The sequence below is a fragment of the Micropterus dolomieu genome, linkage group LG03 (assembly GCF_021292245.1).
Source record: "Micropterus dolomieu isolate WLL.071019.BEF.003 ecotype Adirondacks linkage group LG03, ASM2129224v1, whole genome shotgun sequence".
Taxonomy (NCBI): Eukaryota; Metazoa; Chordata; class Actinopteri; order Centrarchiformes; family Centrarchidae; genus Micropterus; species Micropterus dolomieu.
In genome coordinates, this window is record NC_060152.1 from 3,808,546 (window position 1) to 3,834,852 (window position 26,307).

The 26,307-nt window shown below is 40.2% G+C and overlaps 1 protein-coding gene across 1 annotated transcript in view; it reads right to left on the reverse strand.

The window, feature by feature from the left end:
• Positions 1 to 25,116, reverse strand: part of LOC123968364 (protein PTHB1-like) — a 42,266-nt gene extending 17,150 nt beyond the window's left edge. Inside the window, exons 1-9 of the mRNA XM_046045084.1 lie at positions 25,080 to 25,116; positions 22,972 to 23,090; positions 22,313 to 22,463; positions 18,596 to 18,660; positions 18,265 to 18,378; positions 12,500 to 12,674; positions 6,843 to 6,927; positions 6,058 to 6,241; positions 1,655 to 1,784 (exon numbers count right to left, since the gene is read on the reverse strand). Coding sequence (XP_045901040.1) covers positions 1,655 to 1,784; positions 6,058 to 6,241; positions 6,843 to 6,927; positions 12,500 to 12,674; positions 18,265 to 18,378; positions 18,596 to 18,660; positions 22,313 to 22,463; positions 22,972 to 23,083 — 1,016 coding nt within the window. The 5' untranslated portion in view covers positions 23,084 to 23,090; positions 25,080 to 25,116. The remainder of the gene's footprint in view (positions 1 to 1,654; positions 1,785 to 6,057; positions 6,242 to 6,842; positions 6,928 to 12,499; positions 12,675 to 18,264; positions 18,379 to 18,595; positions 18,661 to 22,312; positions 22,464 to 22,971; positions 23,091 to 25,079) is intronic.
• Between the last annotated feature and the right edge of the window lie 1,191 nt (positions 25,117 to 26,307).

Here is a 26,307-nt window from a genome sequence, read left to right on the forward strand (position 1 = left end):
GCAAAATATATACACACACACACACACACACATATATATATATATATATATATATATATATATATATATATATATATATATATATGATGTTGCACAAATCAAAGTTCTCTATTCTTCTTTATGTCCCATATACACTTTATTACTCTTTTCCCAATAAAGACTTAAGAAGGAGCTGATCATTGATTTTAGGAAGAAGGAGATAAAGACACACTCCTGTCTACATCAGTGGTGCTGAGGTGGAGCAGGTGAACAGCTTCAGGTTCCTGGGAATCAGCATCACAGAGAACCTGACATGGTCGTCTCACATCTCCACGCTGGTGAAGAAAGCTCAAGAACGACTTTATTTCTTGAGGAAGCTTAAGAAGGCCAAATTCCCATGCCAAGTTCTTGTCAGCTTTTACAGAGGAGCAATGGAAAGCATTCTGACTGGAAACATCACAAACTGGCATGGGATGTGCACGGCCCAGGACCGGAGGGCTCTGCAGCGGGTGATTAAAACTGCTCAGAAGATCATTGGTACCCATCTCCGCAACATCAGTGATATCGGTGAGGTGACGTGCCTATGCAGAGCCCGAAGGATACTGAAGGACAGTACCCACCCACCCAGCCACAGCCAGAAAAATAGAAAAAAAAACAACTTAAAAATAACTAGACGGACTATAGTTGTGAATGGAATTACTTTTGGGTGGACACTGTAAATATTTTGCACGGTTTAATCCAAGAACAATCAGGCCCCGATAAGAGAGAAAGTGCTTTGCAGGTTCAAAAACGCGAGGCCCTACAGCAATGCCTTTTTTGGGTTGAATTAAGAAAAGAGCAAAGCGCTGCCTTTTTATCATGTTGCTAGGCAACCACCGAATCAGCTGTCCGTCAGTCTAATCAAAGATTATAGCGCCAGCGATCTGCAATTTTTGGTTTGCTGCTAAGTAATAACGGTCATGTTGGCAGAAACATGATCACAACTCACAGGTCTGTGTCTTTTGTTGTTAAAAACATCTGTTATAAAAAAATGACAAACGTAGGCGCCTGTACTGGCACTGTTTGAGTGTGAGAGGTGTAGCCTACAAACATGCCGGAGACAGGGAAAGGGAGATCCGTGTGGGCACCGCTGGTAGTAGCCTACCAGTTGGTACAGGGGCTTTGTCTTAATGATGGTCTGTTTAAGGCTTATTTTAGGATGAGCCAGGGACAGACTGTTGCGAATAAGGTCGGGCACTTTTCTGCCCAGAGTTGAATTTTTTTATCGCGAAATATTTTCAACCTCAAAAAGGTTAAGAACCCCTGTTCTAAGATAAGAAAAAAAATTATCGTTAATTATGTACGGTCTTTATACACCACAGTCAGCATATCAGTATAGTCAGTAGATCCTCCAAAATATTACACACTGAACCTTTAATGTTCCCCATCACAGAACCACAAATCACAAGGACCATTTGTGAAGTTGTTTTTTGTTATCTTGTTCTATGTCTATTAGATAGAATACATAATTTCAAAATATTAGCATATCCGTCCTTAAGGCTATAGGAATGAGTCCTTTATGAAGGGCTTCCTGAAGAAACTGTCTTGCTTCCACTGTGGTTCCAACTGTCAGTACCTCTCAGTCAAATTTATCTCAGAGGAAACTCTTACATCAGATGTTGGAGGGTGTACTCACGGGAAGTTGGTAACACGAACGGCCACAGGCACAAAGGAGAGCTGGGCCGCCCACTTCAGAGTCACATCCTGGTACACCAGCAGCATGTTGGTGTGGTTACCAAGCAACAGGTTGGTCGTGCCATCCGTTACTAAACGAGATCAGAAAAAGAAAATTGTTAAGACAGAAGAACAGAGCCTATTTACACCAGGTGTTCATGATAGGAAAAACTGTGTTCTTGTTAAAATAATTGTCCTAATTACATTTTTACATTTAGCTAACTGAGGATGCAAAAATCAAGCTCTGTTACAGACAATCAAAAGTTTCCCCCTTCTTTTCTTCATTTCCTTTCACTTACAACTGTAATACACAAATGCATGTGTAATTGTATACGTTGCAGGATATTATTATTTCCAGGTACAAGGTTTGAGCAAGCTTTTGAATAGTATGTACTGGTTGTGGGTAAACCTTTTGTATGACAGTACTGACATGCCAAAAGGAATAATTCTACTGGCCCATATCCCATTTTATTTAAAGCCATAAAATAATAAATGATTGATAACAAAATAACCAAATGAGGTTTTATATATTTGTCATACCCGTTAGAAGCATTACATTATGAACTTCACTTTGCTGTGATGATTCATCTTAATGTCTTATGGCTAGAAACCCAGCCTCAGTTTCATAGCAGCACAAATTCAAGGGTTTTGTCTCCGATTTTTGGTTTTGGAAAAAAGTGGTGCACAGAAATAACAAATTCCTGTGGTGGGTGGTATTGCCCTTTAAGACGAGTGCAACTTGTACTCTCCTGTAAGAAAAAAAAAAAAAAAAATCTCTTTACATCCAACATCTGGTTTGTATATAGAATTTTGCCATTTAGATCTTTCATTTTAAGACAAGGTCAGCTTTTATATAATGTATAACTAAAGTTACATATACACTTTCGTATGTGACTCATGGCTTGAAACATTAAATATAAATACTACTTGTGTTTTACTCCTTATGTTTCACACACATACACACACAAATGTCCAGTTAATCCCACCAATGGTGCAGTTACCACCTAGAGAGATCTGAGGTGACGGCCACACGCAAAACAAACACGCCTCACTCACACAGTTGAATACACAAGTTATAATATAGTAACAGCGGTCAGCAGGGTGGTACAGTGCAGGGGTCAAAATGATAGAGTGTGTGTTGGTGCCACATCAAAGCAAACACACACCTTCCATCTCAGCATCAGCATTATAATTTCAACCTAATTATAAAGGTCCAATCTACGTTCCGAGGCGAGCTACATCAGCTGCTTTCCTCTCTAAGTCTTCAATCTCCAGCTCGTATCGTCACATTCCCTTCTTTTCTTTCGCCTTTCTTTTGACCGCTCTACCTTCTCCTCGTCTCTCCCCAAACTCCTTTACTTCATTTACGTTTACTCCTTGTTCCTTCCTCACCTTTCTGCTCTTCCTCTCCGATTTCAGTGTTCCTCTTTATTCATAACCTTGTATCCTCTCTCGCTTTATTTTTCGACCAGCTTTCCCTAGTTTCACTCTTGCTTTCCACTCCTCCTGTCTTTTTCCCCAACCTTCTCCTCCTTCTCTCCTTTCATACTAATCAAATCAACCAGTGAGACATCTTGCCCTAATCCATATTCATCTGTCACCCATTTGTCATGTTTCTAGAAGTGGGGATCACATAAATTTATTTCAAACCGATTGATTTAGTATCTCATTGTGGACTGAATGTGGGAGCTTAACTAGAGCGTTTCTGATGAGCAGTCAAGCCAATAAAAGTTATTTGAGAAAGAAAGAAATCGACAGAGGAAGGCAGACAGGGAGAGTGAGGGCAGTGGTCCAGCAGAGGCAGCTGTGAGGCTGAAGGCCAGAAGGAAAGCTTTAGGAAACAATCAAGAGACCACTGTTGTCTATCCTTCTCTGCACTACACTTTCAACTGTGAGGGTTCTGTGGTGATCCACTAAATGAAATTGCACCATAAAATATTCTATTCTTTACTGAATGGCAGGTGGCAGCTCTGACAGCCACAGTGTCACTAAATGTTGGCCTGTTAACAATAAACCAAAGCCCAAACATGGACAAAGAAGACTGCAGCTGCGGCAGCGGTGTGATCCTGGGGGCTGCCGCCTTCCAACCATGTGGGAATCTTTATGCCGTTTTGATTGCTGACAGGAATCATGTCCCAATAAAAGCTACTTTTGTTCGCTGGCACATCATGTATTGAATTTATAGCTGAATTCCAAGAGCAATTTATATAATCTAAATAATGTCTGGAACAGATAGTGAAGGGCACTTTGAATGCTGAGATATTTTAATTCTAAAATTGAAAACAGATATCAGCAGAAAGCTCTTGGCCAGTCTTACAATACCTCCATCAATTCTCCCTTCTGAATCCTCCCTCCAGTCTATTTTTATTCACATCCTTTTTTTATTTACTTTTTCCATCATTCAGCTCTCTAGTGTATTTCAGATCAAGCATAATACTCTCAGAAAAAATGGTTCTATAGTACATTGTTGCCGAACCAGACAGAACATTTTTGTTGCTATAAAGAATGCTAATAAAAAGGTTGTTTATTGCTTCATGCTCAAAAGGGTGTACACAGAACTTTTTTTCTACTGTATTTAAGGACCATTCTGGAGGTCCAACCATATCTGGGTGATTAATTTTGCTTGTGGTGATAAGAATCAGGCTGCAGAGAATTTTTATACCATTTTTCTTCTGTATCAAAAAATAAACAACTTCAAAGCTTTTGTCCCTGGCTGCCAGTGTAAACTGGACAGAAACAAAGAGTGATTAGGGTACAACTGGGTATACTGCAGTTATAGGCACCCTTGTCTAATCAAGACTATAATCAAAGACTTTTCAGAATTGAACAAAAACACTTCGACTGGAGAGAAACACATTGGTCATAAAGAAAGCACAAACGCAGACATGAAATGTCCCAGATAGAAGTAATACGTTTCAGCATGCAGATGGGTTTTATGTTAATCAGGGCAAATTATTTTAACACCAAGCAGAGCAGCAAGACTGATACAACTGATGAGTTTGTTCTGTTTCCTGCCTCCTTTCTCTCCTTCTCTAACAGGATGAGAAGTGTGTAAACGTGAGACCATTTCAAGATCTGTTGGCACAGTGGGATAATTGCAACACACACAAAACCAAAAATTGTCCATTGTGCCCAGCAGTAGCCAGTGTTTCTCACCTCAGATGTGATGTCTTTTCAACAGGAAAGAATTACTAGACAGCTGCACAATCACATTATAAATAATCAGTCTCACTCTCCCTCTCCATTCCTATCAGAGGTGAAGACAGGGAGAGGTGTTCAAGTCTGGAACCTATTACAGGTCTGAAGCTGTGTCGTGTTACTATACGGCAGACACACACACACACACATACATACATGTGGGATTACGCACAGTAATGTCTATGATTTCATTATCCCGCATATTCATAATGGCTAAATTAATTGTTATGAACCAGTTTCCTCCAAACCTGTTTTGTACATGAAGGTAACCAAAATGTCAATTGAAAAATTACCATGGAGATGCACATATTCACTAGACAGCAACAACATATCATATGAATTTTCAATCAATCTATATCTGTATGTATTATGTTACATACCATCCATACATATCCATTCATCTTGGACCATATGTTTATATACTACAGTGTGTTCAGTCTGTGTTTTAATGCATGCAGCAGAGCTACTCCAGTTATTCCATCATGTTCTGCCAAAAGCAGCTTCCTGCAGAGCCAGTCATGTGGCATTGGGCCACTGCAAAGAATACTTTGTTTGGGTACGTTGTTGTGTATTTGTTCACTTATTTTCAATAGTTTGGTTGTGGCAGGTGCACCGATGCATGCTGAGTTTTGTGTTGCTGCCCTTTTCTTTACTCCAGGTTGAACACATCAGAGCTTTACCAGCGCTTGGCTAAATCTGACACTTTCCCTGCAGTGTCTGTGCTCATTTCTCTGTGAGTCAATGTCATGCATCCAAACCCTTCAGAAAGTTCTCTTGCTCCGTTAGCTGCCAAATGCTAAGGGCTAAGAAATGTGAGCACTGTACTTGAGAATTATTTAACATGCCCTGTCAACTTTGACCCCTGTGAATAGTGATGCTGTCTCTAAACTAACCACTGCCTTTAAGATTCTAATCTAATTTGGATTTAAAGCATCTTTAAAACTCTATAACCTGTGTTCCCTACCCCTTTCAATTGCTCTGTGTACTATAGGTTTATTCCTACATATTCAGTTAACGTCCTTAGTCCTTAACCGGAACAGGTAGGAGTTCTTGTAGGACAGGAAGAACATGAGGACTGTAAAGGTGAAATATCCCTTTATAGTTAGGTTTTTCTTGCTGCACTACTTATGCCTAAGCCTATGCTAAAGATTCAGTGTCCTGGTTTACCTGAAGTGTAGGGCAGGAAGCAGCTGGGGTTGAACTCCAGCTTCTTCATGAAGCGGATCTGGCCAGTGTCACGGAGACAGTAGAGGTTCCTCTCACCCAGAACGAATATGGAGGAGGAGTAGTGGGAGAACGAGGGCACAGAGAGATCCAGGGCCTGTTCTCCCAGGATAAACGTCCAGTCAGGCTGGAGGAGAGACACACACACACACACACAGTTACAGCTCTCTCCCTCATTTCTTCCATTTCAAAGGAACAAGCATGACATATACTCAGAGTGACACATGTAATGTCTTGGCCCCAGAGGAACATTTCAACTGTATACTTGTATATAGATAAAGGACAATAAATCTGAATATGAACTAGCTGCCAACTGACATACATTTCTCAAAAACGACTATCAAAATATTTTGAAAAAGCATTTGTTAATGGCACAGTAGTCTTAACAGGTGACACGAGGGCTAAATGTTAGTGCCTCAAGCAGTGCTTCACCGAGACTGTTAGGATGGGTTTGCTCCCTCTATATGAAAGCGCATTAATGTTTGTCGGACCTTTAACATGCTCAACCCAAAAAACATTGCTCCTGTAAGCGTTGCCAAGAATGGTTTCCACTCCCAGGAACATTTTTCCAAAATATGGATTATATTCTCTGTTGTTTACATTTGACTGGGGGAAAACAAAACTCCACATATGTCTGAGTGAAGCTGCATTTACGACCAGAGAATCTTAGCGTACACACATTGTCAGTATTAAGTTTATCTCTGGTATTTGGTGTGTTTAGGACTCACCATCAGCCTCTTGCCTCCGGTCTTGAGGGGCAGATCAGGATCGTGTCGACTCTCTGCCTCTGTAGCCACGGCCAGAGTCTCATATCTGGGAGTCAGAGAGACAAAGATAGCTGCTTACACAAACACAATGAGTGTCTGTGGATTACATTCAATCTCCTGTCAGTGTAGCTGAAACTCTTTTTCATATGTAAGTTGCTGTTTTGAGCTGCTTTTGCAAACACACAACAAGTTATGTAAAAGTATCAAAACTATATTCAAAGTGTATCACTGCAAGGATTCAAATATTTTTTGAAAACAATCGATGATTCAGATGATACAAAAAATATTAGGGAATTCTTGAAATTTAATTTTTTATTCTTTAGAACTGACTGACTTTTTCAACATTATAACTTTGTTGCCTTTAGATGACCTTTAAGACAAGTAAAACACACAATTAGTTACTTCTGTTTTGAATCATTGGGTCAGTATTGGCTGCTGGTGTTGCAAGAAGTGAAATGTTTTGCTCAAGCATACTTTGCAAAGTGCAGGGAGCCTGTCTTACTTCAGCATTCCCATCAGATATTCCACAAACTCAAATTAGTGACTCTCTGGTTACAAATTTTACTTCTTTTACCACTAGCCCATAACCACAACAACACCATTTTTTTCCTGAGAGAAATTTCATCCACAAGGCCAGGGCAGAAACCCCAGTATATATCATTTATACACATTTAAATTAAATCAAACACTGTATAACATGTTCAATATTAACAAAATCCACAGCTAGCGTCTTAAATTCTCCCTCTTTTTTACAGCTTCTGTCAGGTCAGTCGACAAGCTGCTGCTATTCCCCGGAACTACGGTCTATCAGTTTTAATCAGTGAGCTGCTGGCAAATAGCTGAGGATAAAGTGGTCAGACTGATCTGTGGTCAGTTGATTTTGGCATCTTCAGCATCAGGAGTTTTCCAGTAAGAAGCTGGCAGTGGAAGCAGCTTGGCAGGAATCTATCCTTCTCTTCTAACACCTGGATGAACAGAGAGCTCACAACCCGACCCAGCCTGACTCCGAACCGCAGCCCAAACACTACATAACTGCTGATTTATCCACTCAGTTTTCTCAGTCAGTATTACATATGTGGACCACAAACCTGCTTTTAATCAAAGCTGGCAGGTCTGAAATCTACCTAAAATCCTAACGACCATAATCCAATATGGCTGCCACATTTTGGGCATTGCTCGCGAATTATACCAGCCATCTTTACATCAGGAGACACAGATTTCTCCTTTAGCATGTTTTTGTTTAGTAGTTTACACAAAACTTGGGTGATATGAGAAAACTAATTAGACAAACTGACACCACAAAACAGCACCTGTTACCTGAAGAATTCAGTAAGACAATGATTCTCAAGTTTTAAATTCTACTCTTGTCTTCTGCACTTGTGTGAAGTGTTACTGATCATGTCATTACTATAACTATTGGAAAGTTTACAATATATATATATATATATATATATATATATATACACACACACACACACACACACACACATAATGTGTGTACACAGTGTACAACAGCACACTCAAACGTAAGGTGTTGTGTATACCTAGACTTTTTAGCTACGCATGCGGCTCTAGGAAAGTCAAGGTCATTTTGTCTGTTGGTTGGTCCATCAATTTATTTCAGACTGAAATGTCTCCCGACAATTATTGGATGGATTGGCATGACATTTTGTAAAGACATTCATGGTCCCTAGAGGATGAATCCTAATGACTTTGGTGATCTAGTGACTTTTCCTCCACCAGCTGGTTGACATTTTTGGCTTAGAGTGAATTGTCTTAACAGCTATTAGATGGATGGCCATGAAAATTTGTTACAGAAACTTGATGTTTCATCTAGGTCCATCATCAGGTCAAAATGTTTATTTGCCAGACCAAATACCCGCAAAATTAATGACATGCCTAACAGTCCCAGCTGTATTTTGTGTTTTGTGTGCTAATAAGCAAATATTGACATACTGACACATTAAATTAAGATGATAACATGGTAAACATTACCTGCTAAACATCAGCACATTAGCATTGCCATTATGAGCATGTTAGCACGCTGACATCTCACAGAGCTGCTAGAGTGGCAGCAGACTGTTGTCATGTTTGAGTATCATTAGTTCTTCATGCATTCAGTGTGAGCACCCAAACTGGAAACCTGTTTAAAATTAGTATGTAGTATGGAATTGGGACACATCTTTAGTACTGTATACATCAAAGGGGACTCAGCCACCCAAACGCCATATTACTGATCATATTTTATGGTAAAGTAAAAGAAAAAGTGTACTTTAAAAGACTATGACTTCCACCACTTTGTTTATTTTCTATTTAATTATTTAAATAATAAATTTTTTTGGAATAGAAGAATAAATTGTTCATTGCCTGAATAATATTTATATACTTATACCTGGATAAAGCTGACTATATGCGACCCTAAAAGTGAGACGCTAATTCCTCATAACACTGTGTATAAAACAGCAAATGAAGTGTTCTAAACTTTGATTTTTGCAATACAACACACGATTTATAGTTTTGAACTCATCCGTACAGAAGCCGTACCCGCTGAGCTTCTATTAGAAACGGTGAGCAGCCTAACGAGCTGCTTTATGGATGACTGCCCGTAGAGAAACCTTTTCATCACACCGTGACCATTTCCTGGGGAAGAAAATGGACTAAAAAATATATTTAACATGTCAGCGGTTTTATGCTTTTAAAGCAACACTCGCTGGATCGACAGGCCGACTTCTGCCTGAGAGAACGGATTAAATTCAACCTAATAATACTAAAATAACACCATAAACTAACAGTATTATTTCACTCTGTTTTGATATTTCTATTCCACCCTACACTTAGATGTCTTACTAGCATTAATGAATTAAAACTGTACATGCATGTGTGTGTCCACTTCCATCCACAGGTAGTTGATTTAAGTTTTATGAAAGCAAAAAACACACAAAGCACTGTCTGTACAAGAGAAACATTGAAAAACCACAAAAATGTGATTATTCACCTGCATGCCTAACAAATGAGGAGTGAGAACAAGACATGCACACACACACACAAACACCCACACACCGCTGGCAGTGACATACACCTGGGAATATTGAATTTTTTTGTTTGCCATTTATAAGTGTTTGCGGTGAACACAGTGCACTCTCTCACACACACGGACAAAGTTTTGGTAGGGCCTTGACTGTGTGTGCAGCAGTGTGTGTGTGCGTGTGCGCGTGCGTGGGCGGTATCAGTCACCATGTAGATTGTAGGACACTGTGGTTGAGGAAACAGTGTTCTCATTTACGTGAAAGAGGATCTCTTTGAAAAACTCCACAAACAAACACTCATTTACCTTCAACATATACATCATATGAGCATATACATACACAGAGCGTGCACACACACACACACACACACACACTTTATACAAACACACGCTACACGCATACACTCGCTCTGTGTCATGGATAAACACAAACTAAAATCTCAAAGCAGACGCCAACACACACACACAGCAACCAAATCAGGCTCTCATTCATCGGGGCAGGAGACAGTCCAACAGGCTAAATAAACTGAGGGAGGCAGAACAGTTTGACCAGTCATCTGATATTAAATGTATAACATTCAGTGAAACCCTGACTCCGTCATTTGATATGGAATAAACTGTATATAACAGTTGGTAAAGCCATAACACATCAGCGCCCGGCGCAATAAAAGTCTCTCTCCTCAAGATTTCTTTTAAGATGTGAATCTCTAGCACGGCTAGATACCACAAGAAGTAAGAATGTTTATTTTGTCATTTGTGTGTACTGATCCTTAAGAGGGTTGTAAGAAATATCTCAAACAGAATACTAAAGAAGGTTAATTTTTTTTGATTTCCTTTCTTATCATTATCACCCAGGGGCCATCAACCCATCAATTAGAAATTGATCAAAAAGCATTTCAGTTTAATGTTAATGCTTTCCTAGAGCTGTATATATTACTGTTAAAGTCACTTCCTGTTGCTCTTGATTTACATTAAATACTTTTATTGTGAAGCAACTACAGGAACTTCATTGTGACCAAAGTTAGCGGTGTCTGTGGGCATTAATGCTATTGTTTGCTATAATTGTGTGTACTCAACAAGCGTGTTCTTCAGGGCTATTTTAAGTATCGCAGAGAGCAGTAGTTCTCAGTCCTGCCAGAACACCTCCTAAATAACTCCTTTTACCATTCCATCGTACAAAATGTAATTGTTATTTATGACGTTTAATTAGTCTCTAGACATGCACAAAAACTGGGAGCTGAGGACTGAACCACCAACCTTGGTTATAGCTATATCGGCCCATTCAAAATCCCAAAGGAATTTAGTTCATAATGACATGATAGAGGGAGAAGCCAACACATTTCTTCTTATATTTTCAAAATAAAGATTAGTCGATAGACTAACTGTTTCAGCAAGTATTACTTTCATACAGCCATTCATGTGTTTCAGCCAGACAAAGACACTAATGCACTAGAGCAGCTTTCATTCCAATGAATTATATTTCTACTGAATGTTTACCAGTAGGTTCTAGTCACCAGACAAACTAACTCAGATCATTTATTTCCAAAGTGAAGACAACGGTGCAGTAATGAGTTAGTTTTTAAAAGCATGCATTTAAGCCAGAGATATCACGTTAGCTCACGGTGTATACGCAACATATTGTAATGGAAATAACAAGCTTGTTTCTATAAGTAATGCAGTGTATGTAAAGGTACTCAGTATCTGCTCTATGTAATTTACTACAGAATGTGCATCACAGGGCTGCATTTGTGCCTGTGTATGTGTCCAGGGAGAGTAGTGAAGTCAGTTTCTAGTCTGGAGAATCTCTTGATACTGGTGGGGGGCATCCAGATAACAAACAGCTGGGAGAGAAAATTACACACACGCATACCGTACGCCTACACAGTCTGTAAGACTTCTAAAAGCTCTCCCTGCCTCAGCCAGAGGGAAATGGGAAGTGTGCGTGTGCTTACATTAAAGTGAGGTACTTTCCAATCAAACTGTGCCTGTGTGTATCTGTTTTGGTCCATCCAGATGAGCTCTGCAGTTAGAGCAGTAAGATGGTAAAGCGATAGTCATTGCCGCTCTCTAACCATCAGCAGCTGATACTGAAGAAGGTGGATAACACTGGGTTACCTCAAATGACTTCATAGCTGCTACAGATTACAGACTAGCACTTGTAAAAGTGATGTGCATTCAGTTAGGGAAATTTCTGTTGACTAAACTTATCTGAAATACTAAAAAAAAAAACATCATGTTTTCATGACTTATAACTTTACAAGCAGAATATGCTTTCATTTAAGCAAGAATTGAGAAAAAGTAGGTAAAGTTTATCACATTTTGGAATAAAACGTGAAATGTCCCTAAAACATATAACTTATAATAAATGTCATTGTAACATGTAAGGATGTTGTATTGCTGTTTAAGTACGATAAAATAGTAATAGAGTATTTGTCCTTTCTCATGTTGAACCAAAAATGCTACCACTTAATGAATATTAAAACAAACTTTTTACTCACTGTGCATCCCATGATTTAATTAATGAGTGAGCATGACAGATTATCGATTGTATTTAAAGATTAGGGAGGCTTTCTAAAAAAAAAAAAAAACCTACTTGTAGCTCTCCAGCTGTCGTGCAGAGGAAACGGTGAGGAAGCTGTCTGTTCTGGGGTTGTAGACCAGCGGGCCAGGCAGAAGAAAACCAGGTAAGAACCTGCCGAAAGAGTAGCTGTCCTGCTCGAAGAACATCAGCATGCCATCCATGGACTGGATACACAGGGAGTGGTGACCTGATGGGGGTGACAAAAGGGACGATTCAGGCACTCTTATCCCATAAAGACCAAATTTTAGGAAGCAATCACATACTGTTGGTATCTAAGATATAAAATTATGGACAATATGGAATTTCCATAAAAATGTCCTTGTTGCTGGGGTCTTGCACCTACAGAGGAACATTAATTTTTTAAGCAAAAAGCATCAAAGTACATGTTTGTTACTTTTTGTTTGAGTACGCAACTGCTTCTTTAGGGATACAGGCAAAAACAGTAGCACATGTACACTCCCAATGCCTTATTTACTGCTTAAACATTTAGTTTTCAATCAACAAAGAGTTTGATTGACAACTATTTTGGGAATTGATTGTTTAAATCATCGGTTAAAGAAACACCAGCTTTTGAAGAGATTATTATGTAATAAAAATAATCTTAAATCACAGCTTGAAAAGTAATAGTCTGATATGAATCTGGGTTGATTTTAAATACAATCATCTGACAATCACTCCCACTTCACGCAGCGACTGGCCAGGTGTGTGGAGGTGTGAAAGTAGACGAATGTCTTTCCCAAGCCCTCCGTTTCCGTTCTCCACACAACTCACTTTTTGTGTGTGACACCACAAATGCCTATAGAGTGGTTCTCAAAGTGGGGTCCAGGAATCCCCAGGGGTCCTTTACGGAGTTCCAAGAGGTCCCCCGCAAAAAGGGGAAACATTTATGTTCACTATTATTCCATCTATACCGTAACACGATGATAGACTGTATGACTGTTTTGGTAATTGGTTGCATACATTCTCTGTAATAAAACATCCAACAGCAGAACTCCTATCAATGCATTGTAGGCATTGCATTTCTTGGTTACTTACTCAGTTTTATGACTGTTCAGACTCTGCTGTTTCAAACTTTTGAGTGTTTAAATACAAGCACCAATGATCCTGAAAGACATGCACGGGCTTCTGTTTCATTTCAGCCATGATGTCGTGTTGTGCTGTGAGGTGTGTTTCTCCCTCTGGCTGAATCTGATATCTCCATTAACACCTCCACTCACACACACACACCTGGCTCTGGGTATGAATGTGTCCATGAGCGTATTTGTTATGCAAGGCCTGATGGAGGACTTACTAAGCCCTAACACACACACACACACACAAACACAGCAACACACACGGCCATAAAGCAGTGGGGCTGTGTGACCAGAGAACTATAATTAGGCCTCAACGCGCTATTAAAACTCACACCGCCATCAACTAGAGGTCAGGGAGACAGCCACCTACAGCGCAACACACATACACTCACTCATATACACACTTGACATCTATCACCAAGGATTTAGACAGAAAAGCCGCACACTCCTACACACCTATTCTGTGTAAACACGTGTGTATGTGTGTGTTTGAGTGATGAGCGAGTGCAGGGTGGCCGTTAGCAAGCTGAAGGACAAGGTCTTTCACACCGCAGACACGCCCTGAATTGTGCATAAGACAATGTTTGATTATGAACCAACAGCGAATGTTGCATTCTGCATAATAGAAAGATTTACATACATTCATGCATGAGAGTGTGTTTCTGTGTGTGCGTGTTTGGGTTTGCCTATGGCACCAAGCACTTTTGTTGAGTGAGTGTTTCTTGGAGAACATACCGATTGTCTTCATTTCACAATGGCGGTTACGAGTATTTGCTGTTTGTTCCTGTATAACTGTCCTTAATGCGGAAAATTCTGGAACTACACAAGAAATTGTAGTGTTGACAGTATCTCTTAGCACAAGGGCTGTGTATTATGATTCGACTAATTGTTTCTTCATCTTTTTGTACCCTAGTTCTGATTCTTCTCATTTGTGTGTGTGTGTGTGGGGGGGGGGGGGGGGGGGGGGGGGGGGGGGGGGGGGATATATGTTGTTGGGTTGTAGGTGGGATAAATATGCTTCATCTCATCAGGACTCCAAAAACAGCAGGATACCCGAGGAGTGGACCGTCCTCCCAGACAAACACTTTGTCAGGTGTGTGGTGGACATTTCCCACCCTGAAAAGCAGCGGTCAAAGAGGGTCAAAACAACACACACTCAGACAGCCTGACACGGCGCTGTATCATCAATAATGAGAAAAGTGCTACATACTGAAAATGAGAGCCAGGCTGTGCCATAATAGCAACTGTGCACATGTAATTTCACACGCCCACACCAAGGTATAACGTGTCAAAGAGGCCTGTATGAGAGCGCCGCCGCTCAGACACAGCGGAGGAAACAGGCCTGTATTAGTGTCATTAATAAGACATGTCGAACAAGCACACAGAGCAGCCAACAAAGCACAGAGGCTGGCCGCACACTGCAGTGGGCAGAGCCTTGCCTCTGTGTGTAAGTGAGACAGAGAGCGAGTGTGTAGGTACATGTGTCTGTGTGTCATTATGTGTGTATGTATATCTATATGCCTCTGACCAAAGCTTGAAATGGCCAGTCCATGCTCAAGAGTCTGTGTGTGTGTGTGTGTGTGTGTGTGGCCTGAATGTGACCCAAACCCAAAGGCAGCCCAGCTATTAGAGCAGTATTAGTACAGAGCTGCTATTACAGCGCCTACAGCACTGCTAAATGGCTGCTATTATAGACCCACACACACACACACACACACACACACACACGTGTAGAAGCAGACACGACTTGCAAAAACACTCACACACACGTGTAGAAGCAGACACGACTTGCAAAAACACACACACACACACACGTGTAGAAGCAGACACGACTTGCAAAAACACACACACATACACACACACACACACACACGTGTAGAAGCAGACACGACTTGCAAAAACACACACACACACACACACACACACGTGTAAAAGCAGACATGACTTGCAAAAACATTCTCTCTCTCTCTCTCTCACACACACACACACTCTCAAGGCTTTCCAAATCCAAACATACACTTTGAACATTAGAGAACTGAGTGCTGTCACACACACTGTCTGCTGAAGAAATACACTCACACAATTCGGACATTCGGCTGCATGACCATCACTTTGTACTCAGTAAACATGTGTGCTAGTGTGTGTTTTCTTTGTGGAGATATATCTTTTTCTGTATTTGTTTGTACATGAATGTGCGCTTTTACATGTGTCTGTAAATCATTACGAGTGTGTGTTGTGTGTGTGTGTCTACCAGTCAACCATAAAATCACCTCATTTTCGTGTAAACTGTGTGAAATAGGAGAAGGCAAAGAGGAAAGCTCAAACAGGGAGCAGTGTCCCCAACTCAAACACTCTGTGCTCTATCCTAAACAACTCATCTGACCTTAACAAGGACGAGACATGAAGCAACTTCTTCTGTTACGCTGATGTCAAATAAAATGTGTTCAATGAAGGAATGAAGAAAGCAAAGATCGTTTCACTGCAATTCTGAAAAACTGCAGCAGAAAAAAGAAGACATTGCAATATGAGGTTTATATTAAAAAAAACATCTGAATGATTATTAAATAGAATAGGAAAAAAGATATTTAGTTTTATACTGAATAGATTTACCTATCTGGGTTTAAGGTAAAGATTTAAGGGGGGTCTACAAACAGAAAAAGGAGGGCAGGTAACTGATGATGAAGCAAAGTGATTGAACGCAACATCAATGCAACAAAAGTTAAAATATATGCACACAAATTATTAGTTCTTTTTGATGTGATTACAGGCTAATTTCTACTTTTTTATTTATTTATCTTGTTATTTATCTCTTATGATGCTGCTTTTTAGTCTAGTTCATTATAGATTATTAAAACCTAAAGTTTGGGTTTAAAAAAAGAACAGTTTTAACTGTCTGACATACTATGCTGGGTTTTGCTTGCACCAAGCTCTGTGATTAAAGCTGAGGAGCTGGTTACAAACATCGCTATATTGCTGGAGAGTCCTTGAAGTCCCTACAAGATTTAAGGGTGCTGTTCTGTGGCTGAACTCTGACCTCCCTCCTGAGGTGGGTAAATGGTGGGAATTTCCCTGCATATGGCAATAGAGGATCCCATTCATTAAATTTTAGTGACTGCAATTCCAGGGCTTGCACCACCATCTAGAGGGGTCACGGGGAAGAGCAGGACGGGAGAGGATGACATCAATTAGAGAGAGGAGAGGAAAGGAAAGTGTACTAATATTTTTGTCATACATATATATATATATATATATATATGTGTGTGTGTGTGTGAGTGATTATCACGTGTGTGGATGAATGGGTAAATGTACAGTGTCAGTGTATACGTGTGTGTGTGTGTGTGTGTATGCTGTTGCTGGATTTGTTTACATTTACGTATGTAAAAACCTTTAAGTATGTGTCTGTATGTCAAGAACAAAGACTGCACTTGTGTGTGTGTGTGCGTGTATTTGTTGGAGAGTGAGAGTGGGCATGAGAGCCTGCATGACATCTCCAAAACCTGCTGTACAGTGTGGTATTATGAGCACAGCACGTGAAAACAGACACAATTACAGGTTCACGGTCCGATCTAGACACGTGCATGCAGCACAGGCCAAGGTATTGGTTTTAATGTGCCCACACTGTTCTATCAATCAAGCGCACACACACACACACACACACTCAGTAAACATGGAGTGAATGAAGGGTTCATCATGCCAGGCCACAGAGTCTGGCAATTTCTCTCATCACACACACACACCTTGACAATACAGCCTTTATTTGGAAATGCCATTTTCTCAGCTTTAAAGGGGGTTCCCCGTGTGTGTGTCTGTGTGTGTATTTTTCTTGGATGCAGACTACGTAAGGGCTTTCCCCTACTTGGTTTTTCCAAAAGCTCAATTGACTGGAGAGGGAGCAGCTACATGACCCCTCTCCCTCTCTCTCTCTTTCCATCCTTTGCTCCTCTTAAGAGACTTTTATAGTTTTATGTATTTGTCCAGTGCTGCCAATTACCACTTTTGCCAAGGCACATGCACAGACGTTCACACACACACACACACACACACACTTGTGAGGCCTCTCCTTGACATAATGCATTGCCTGGCACTGCACTAAACCAAACTTCAAACATCACAACTAAATGCCTAACCCCAACCCTTTACCCTAAACTTAGTGAGGACCAGCCAAACTGTTCTCACTTTGGAAAAATGTCTTTATTCCTGAGGTTTAAAACTGAAATTGGTCCTCACAAATATAGACAGACAACAACAGCGTGGACATACACACACACACACACACACACACACAGCTGGTAAAAGTACCTTCTACCAGCCACTGATCCTGGAGGATATAGTGTTCATTGCATGTATGAGTTTGACTGTATGCCACTGTCGTCACAGAGAGGTGTCATCAAGAGATGTAATTATACACAAATATTCCTGTGTGATTCAAAGATGTTTTCATATTCTGCAACATCGCTAACACTCCAGATGTTTTTGTTAATGAAGGCCGAAGATAAGTTTTAATTATAGAGCCGGGATGTGTTTTTGACCTGTACATAATTTTGGCATTTTCTAATCATCTGAGCAAGTACTAGACCCTGGTTGCAAAGATCAGTGTGCTAGGAGATGAATGTAGATTAGCATGTTCAGTCGTACCAAAAAATAAATAAAAAACAGACAGCTGGCAAATTCCATCAAGCAAAGCATTTCAAATGTCGGTCATACCTGTGACCCCTCCAAAGGTGCCATAGGTCATGTTGCAGGCCGTTCTCTGCAGATTGTGTTCATAAACCAACTTCAGCTGATATTGGTCGCCGTGCTCCACATTCCCTGCAGTGCCTAAAACACACACACACAAAAAAAAAGGACACATGCAATAGATGTCGTGTATACAGAATAGATGTACAACAGAAAATCACAGTACAAACAATCATGATGACAAAAAGTAAATTGTAAAACATAAGTAAAGACGATGGATCCACGTGGAATACCGAGCAGCTACAGGTGCACTAAGCAGAATGTGAGCCACACTAGAACTTTTATGTTTGTGTGTTACCTGAAACAGAGTAGACTGACAACTTCCTGGGGTGAAGAACAGCCAGATGAAGAAGCTCTGAACACCTGAAAAAGGGAATATAAGCTACGTTACACAAAAGTAATATTACAACCACAAACAAAATCATTATTAAAAACAGTAAAACTAGAGGTTAATAACATGGTAACCAACGAAACTGAAACAACTTTATGTCTGCTATAGAATCAATTTCATATTGACATTTCATTACAAATGTTGTTCTAAACTAACAAAAAACTGTTCAAAAATAACAATGAAAATATTGAATGAACTGCTCATCCAGTGCAGCATTGTTCTTTCTTTCCCTCCCCAAAAGTCATGATATCAATTGATTCTCTCTCCAAAGTCCACATGCAAAATGTTTTCTTACTCAAAGACTCCTCAGCAGGGCAGATGTTTCCTGCCACTGTGGTTGAACCCATGTTCTCAGCTCAAGAGTGGCATACGCTTATATTTTAACTTATACTTCTAAAATAATTACTCTAACAGCTGGTTGATTTTTGAAACACTGGTTATGGTTGAGGTGTAGGTGATGGTCTGAGTGATGCTGATCCTGGATTTTCACTTATTTACTTTTCCACAAACCCACAGAGAAAGAATCTGTCCACTTTTTGGACCCAGAACAAAATTCTGTCTTACTAAATTTCAACCACTGTTGTAGTGTTTGTTGAGAGAAGAACAACAAGGGAGGAGAAAAACTGGATCCCACAAGTTTTCTTTCTTCCTCGGGAAACCACTCAAGTCAGTGCTGAAACAAAACCTTTCACCATCTGCCCACCTCGGTCTGCCCTGACAATATTTACAACGTGCTTCTCTGTCGAGGTCAGCTTCCAAAATGCCCACCAGCCTCTGAAGAATGCTGCGCCGAAAACCGCAGGTAACTAAACACAACGTCTTCCAAACAGACTGATATAGCTGGATTCTGCTTCCAGCGTGATGATGTGGGAAGCCTTCGAGGCAAACCACCAGAGCTGTTCCCAGAAACCTCACTTTCTGAAAGGTTCCTGTGCACCCACAGTAAGGCAACGGAAGGTAAAGAGTGTTCAAATCAATAGCTTATGTAAAGCTGTCAGGATGAGTTCAATGTCTTGTGTAGTTTAATAGATAAAGGTGCTTATTTTAATAATTTAATTTAATAGATACTTCAGACTGGCTTGAAGAAATGAGTGTGCACTCTTTCAAGTACTTGCCAGAAATTCAGAAGCAGTAGAGACAGTCCTTGTTTTTTACACTGTGGCAGTTAAAGGGAATTTAAGGTACATACTCATTAAAAAAAATAGGTACCGGAAACTCTAAACCGTATAGTGCAAACAAGGTCAAAGGTTCCACTCTCCTGGGAGTGAACCGTGCTTACACTGTATACATTTGTTGGGGTTGAACGTGGTGAAGCTGCTTTGTAGTATTTTTGGTTCTGGTCGTTGGGGGCTCATTTTTATTGCGACTGACTGATGATTTTATTGGTGTTTTTGTGGTAGAGGACTGTGGAAAAATACCATCCGGAAACTCACTTTTGAGAAATAGATCAATAATTTTATTCCCTGTTGTAACAATTGCCAGGTAAAAAGTAGAAATATCCACATTAAAAAGCAATGCGTGCTTGCACATATTTGAATGGACAAATATACATATATACAGCACTTGTGCGTAAACGTATGGCCTCATTGAAATTAATAGGGCAGGCTTTGTTTTTCACAAATTGCTAATGTCTTTCTGTCAGTCTTACACTGTGTGCCACTTTTGTGTATTGTCATAACAAACCAAGGCACATCGATTTATTGTATTTGCGTGGCTTCTACGTCTGTATAATGTAGATTTTTAGTAAGATATCATTTGATGTTTTGTGTAATGTTCGCTTTGCACAGTAGATCATGTATGTACTTACATGTAATGTAGTTAAAGAACATCATTCTGAATAAAGTTTCCTTTATCTTTCTTGATGTCTTTAATGATAATTCTGCAAAACTACAGATGTCAGTGCCATACATTTATCTATCCTATCATTTCTCTTTTTTCTGCTACTTTAAAGATCAGAACAACTTAAAGTGATGTTTTCAGGCTTAAACAGGTTCTAAAAAGTTTCAAAAATGGGTTTATAAAAAGGTCACTAGGTTCAGTGTGTTACATTTTGTGCTTAGCTAAGTATAAAGTGGAGAAAATTGTCCACTATGTAATGTATGACCACTATCCTGTCATCCCATATCATTCCTTTCATCCCACGTTCTTTCTTCTTCCCCACTTTCAAATACTTTTGGCTGCGAGTGGTCACTTAATCATCTTCACTTCAAAATAAGTAATTTTTACTGGAGGCATTTGCACATTTTGCTCGACCTGTACTGTGAGGAGGTCAGGATCAGCTATGCTAGCAACTCAGTGGTTAGCCTGACATTACAATCACAACCATGCTTCGGCCACTGGGTGGTTGATAGATCGTGGTAAATCATGATGAGGGAGAGAAACTCCTGACATGGTGGTTTTAGGTTAGCGTGCATCGCGGGGTGATAAAAAGCATATGTTAATGTTGTTGTAAGTAACAGCAGGGATGGTTTTTCTGTGAATGAAAAAGCAGTGATGAGTTATGAATGGGCGTTTCTGCCTGGTAGTTCAGAGTAAGGCTATATTACAAGCTATGGTATGAATGCTCATAATTCACAGAAGGTCATGACCAGAGTCCAAAATTAGCACCAGCAACCAGCCTATGCTAAAGGCTGGTAGATTAACTTCTCCCACCAGCCAAAAAAGCAATAGTAACCTATTAAGCGGCTGGTAAACTTTGAGCATTAACTAGCCATTGAAAAGAGCGCACAAAGTAGCTGGCCTGTAATTTCCAAGTCCGATAGTTCAATTTCTGCAGCATACCAATAAGTCAATCAACAGCTCTGTGTCCTCTTCAACAATGACCTCTGACCTACTCGCTAACAACCAGCCCTTTCAAATACGAGCATTAACTACAAATCACAAACATTAGAAACCAACAAGCAATCTGAAGAAAACACTCTGGTAACTGGTGATGGTACAAGATATGATGTTTACTTTGCTGACTACCCCCTCTTGTAAATGCTCCGTATTTGTATAGCGCCTTTCTAGTCTTTTTGACCACTCAAAGCGCTTTTACATTACTTTACTCTTTTTGCCTTTAGTTCTTTAAAACAATATGGTAGAGCTGTGCATTTGTGAGACAGTGATTTAAATTTGCTTCCTGGCAGAGGACATTAGGCTAATGCCAATTTGACCTACAAAGCATTAACACGGGTGAAGTGCTCATGTACAGGAAGGCAGCCAAGAGGGAGGGAGAGGGGGCAGAGAAAGATTAGCAACACTATCAATGATCCTGGTGTTAGAGCACAGATCTGTGGTGACTTGATTTATCAAGCGTGGCACTGTGTTAAGAGTGAAACTAATAGTAGAACAAATAGTACCCATTAGTATCTAAATAAAAAGTCCATGGAAACAAAAAAACATTCCAAAGCATTTAACATCTACTACAATCTGAATAAAATGTTCTGATATTCAATTCGACATCTGAAATGTAAACTTCGTCTAATCACAATCACAAAAATGCTTTTACTGTGTGCTATTAATCATGCTGTCAAATTTAATGTCACGTTTCATTTCATCTTAATTTAGGAGGGGAAAAATATATAGTACAAATGTACTTTAACCGTTCAGTGACCTTGCCCCAGCTACGTGAGGTCTACTTACGAGACAAACTTGCCCACTTCCACCTGGATGATGGCATTTTGAAGCTGGACTTCTAGAAGCTGAGCTTCCACCGGAACTCCCTCGCTGGACTTATCGGCATGTGGGGAGAATATTCGCAGCATCCCCATGTAGCTGCCCACCACCACCTTGTCTACAAAGTTATAATCACAGAAGATAACAAGTGTGGAAGATTTAAGTGTGGAGTAACAGCCAGACTGTCACTGCTTTGATTTTGAGTGTTGCTGACACGGTCACTGCTAAGAGAACATGAGCTCAAAGCAACAGTGTTACAGAATTTCTATTTTTAAATAAAGACAGAAGAAGAAGAAGTAGTAGTTTGTAAGTTTAACAAAGCAGTTAACTTTCAGATTGAAAAGGGGGGTTGGGGGTGTAAGACAAAGCACAGCACAAGGGCAAATAAAAGTACAGTACAGTATGACTTAAAATCTTTGACATGTAATTGTCATTTTCTTGCCAACATAGGCTATGATATGCATTTTGTATGCATGCACAACCCCATAAACTACAAACAACAGACACACGGTAGGTTGAAAGTGGTGTAATAAGAGGCACTCATAATGTATAAACCTCAACATGGGCACATTTCAGGCGAGGTCCTGCATTCTGAACACTGCATCACCTCCTGTCTACACACTGACCATGTCCAGTGCCACTGTTGTCCACGTCTCCGACACATAGGCATCCCTGGTCAAACTCCTCCCCCTCGCCAAGTACTGCCGACCACCAATCACGGGCCTTGAACAGAGACATGCTGCCTCTGATTGGACAGACAGAGAATGACAAAAGAGGGAACGGGTTAGATCATCTTCTGAAGGTGACATAGACACACGTTGTCCTGTTGCTCTGTTTCTCTGTAATTTGTAGTGTCATTTTTCAAGTGAATATAGTCCTCCCAGTTGTGTAGCAAGATAAGCTATTGATCGACCAACAGATGAACAAAAACACACAAAGAAAGAGAGTATTTATCAAAAAAAAAGACAAGTTCATTGTTAAGACAAACAATCGATGAATGTACTTTCAGCACACAGTATTGTGTTCTGTTCACTGAGCAGCCTGTTAAAGTAGTTTGGTGATTTATTGCCTTTTATATAGAGGCACCCCAACAGTGGGTGATGATGAAAGGGCAAGCATTATTTTTCTAGCCTCCTGGCACAGAATCAAACCACCAACCTTCTCGTCACTAGAAAAAACACTGGATAATTAGTTTGAGCAGAAAGGTGGAGCTCGAGACAATGGCATGGTGACAGCTTGGACCACTGTCCACTCTATCCGCCAGAGCAGGAGGCTTTCAGTACTCTGTGCACCAGGCTGACACCAGCAGCCAATGGCAGAGTGAGCTTTGTGAGGGGGGGAGGGGGGGAGGGGGTTGCTGGGGGCAAGCAGCTTTTCTACTTGCTAAGTGCTGAGCAGGTGGAACAGGCAGCTAATCCAGAGAGGGAATCCCTCCTACATACTGCGACAAAGACCTGAGCATTTGTTAAAGGAATATTACACCTTCATCTACAAAGATATTACATGAAAGAGTAATGTTTAAAAGGACGTACAGAAATCTATCAGTAAATTTCTTTTATTATTAAACCTGAGAAGAACGGCACTTTAAAACATATCAAACAAAATAAAATACCAAATATTTGCTGCATTCATAAGGGCAAAGAGCTGTTTGCTGCGCTTTGTGCTTCACTGACTTTCCTTGGAACAATCTGTTTGCACATCACCTGCACTTTTTGCAACTTTTCCTATCCTGTTTAAATCAATTAGCTGCAGAATTTGCCTCAACCGATGCTTCCTGCAAGCAAGCTGGCAGAAATGTTTTAATTAATTAAATAACTATCTACATTTATCTGGCCAATGCCTTGATAATATATAACATAAGGTCGGCCCCCTGTGATGGAAGACATCCTGATCTCCCTGTAGACTCTGGTGGATGTTGCTGCTAAACAACACTGTTTTATGTCAAGACAAATTTACACTGGCAGTGACACGTCAATTGATTAAGCACATTTCACAAGTGCAGCGTTTCTAGCTGCTGCTTTCTATAACAAACAAGTTACAAACACTACCAGGGTGTGACAGTAGCCTATATCAGAAAAAATATCACAATAACCAGATTACCTCCCTCTAATATCCATGTAATATCATATAATCCATGTAATATCAGTTAGGATATGTTCTTTTTAAATTGCATTTTGGTGTTTGGACTGATTTCTACCACATTAAATGAAACTGTAATGAGATGTCATTTGAACCTGTTCTTTTCAGCTTGCATTTTTAAGTATTTCAGAAATCACTCAGGGAAAAAACTGACACAACACAATGTTAGGAGTAAGGAGGATTTGACTCTCAAGAACGAGAAAGAGAAACGAACTAGTTTAATCACTTGGTTGGTATTAAACTTTGTGTACTCTTGGGTTTGATAGCACATGACCACACACCTGTGGGTTTATTGTTTGACACCCTGGAGGACCCATGTCATGGTAAAAACGCCCCTTATCACTGAGCAACGAAAAAACTCACGTAAATGAATCACACGCTTTAGGAGCTGTCTAAGGTCGGTTACAACTCGATGCATCCTGAAAGGTAAATTAACTTGCAGCTAACACCAAGCCGGCTGAATTAACGTTAGCTTAGCGGGCTAATTAACTAGCTCTCCAAGTTACCTGGATACTTACAAGCTAGCAGGTCAAGAACAGAACATCCTCCGCTGATGACAAAACACGTTCAGGTTTGTACCCGTTTTTTTTCTTACCTTGACGTACACGAGTCAGTCTGTAAAAGTTGATGGTTTGTTACTCCTCGTTCACACGAAAATCACATTTCTCAGCCTCTTACTTGCAGCCATCGTCCTGTTGTCATGGCACTGACGCTGAACGGAGGAGCCTGTCGGTTGTGCGCAGGAGCGGAAATAGATGGACTAGTGGGAGATGTCGTTTTTGGGACTTCAGACCGCTATCTCAATTACCGGTCTCAAGCTGATACTGTGAGTAACAGGACTACTATTTACAACAGTTGCAGATATGTTTTTGCAACTATGCAACAATGCGATATGTTGGCTCAATTTCAAACCGTTATATCAATTCTATACAGACTATAGCTGTATGACGTTAAACTATAGCAGTATAAGAATATACAGTAGGTTACGACAGACTATGAACTGTTTGGCATTTTATAGTATATTTGAGCATTTGCTGCAGTATAATGTACAATGAATGAAGCTAAAACACAACAATGATGCTAAATAAAGCATATTATATAACATATCTTACAGTTATAAAAAGAAGGAACATTGCATGAGATATGTGAGAAATCTACGAGGTCAGGTTGCATTATTGTTTCTGTATGTTTGACATGTTAACGATGAAAGGTGAACTTATATGATTTGTTGTTTAATTACATTTTTTTTTTGCTCATGTTCTTGAAAATCTGAGGGCTCGTCCGGGATTTGAACCCGGGACCTCTCGCACCCTAAGCGAGAATCATACCTGTTATGACCTGTTTAGTCTGCCTTCAAAATGTCCACCTCCACTCCATTTATTATCCTAAATTAGATGCACTTGTTTGAGGTCGTTAGCTGCATAAAGACACCTGTCCAACTCATACAATCAGTAAGAATCCAACTACTAACATGGCCAAGACCAAAGAGCTGTCCAAAGACACTAGAGACAAAATTGTACACCCCCACAAGGCTGGAAAGGGCTACGGGGCAATTGCCAAGCAGCTTGGTGAAAAAAGGTCCACTGTTGGAGCAATCATTAGAAAATGGAAGAAGCTAAACATGACTGTCAATCTCCCTCGGACTGGGGCTCCATGCAAGATCTCACCTCGTGGGGTCTCAATGATCCTAAGAAAGGTGAGAAATCAGCCCAGAACTACACGGGAGGAGCTGGTCAATGACCTGAAAAGAGCTGGGACCACCGTTTCCAAGGTTACTGTTGGTAATACACTAAGACGTCATGGTTTGAAATCACGCGTGGCAC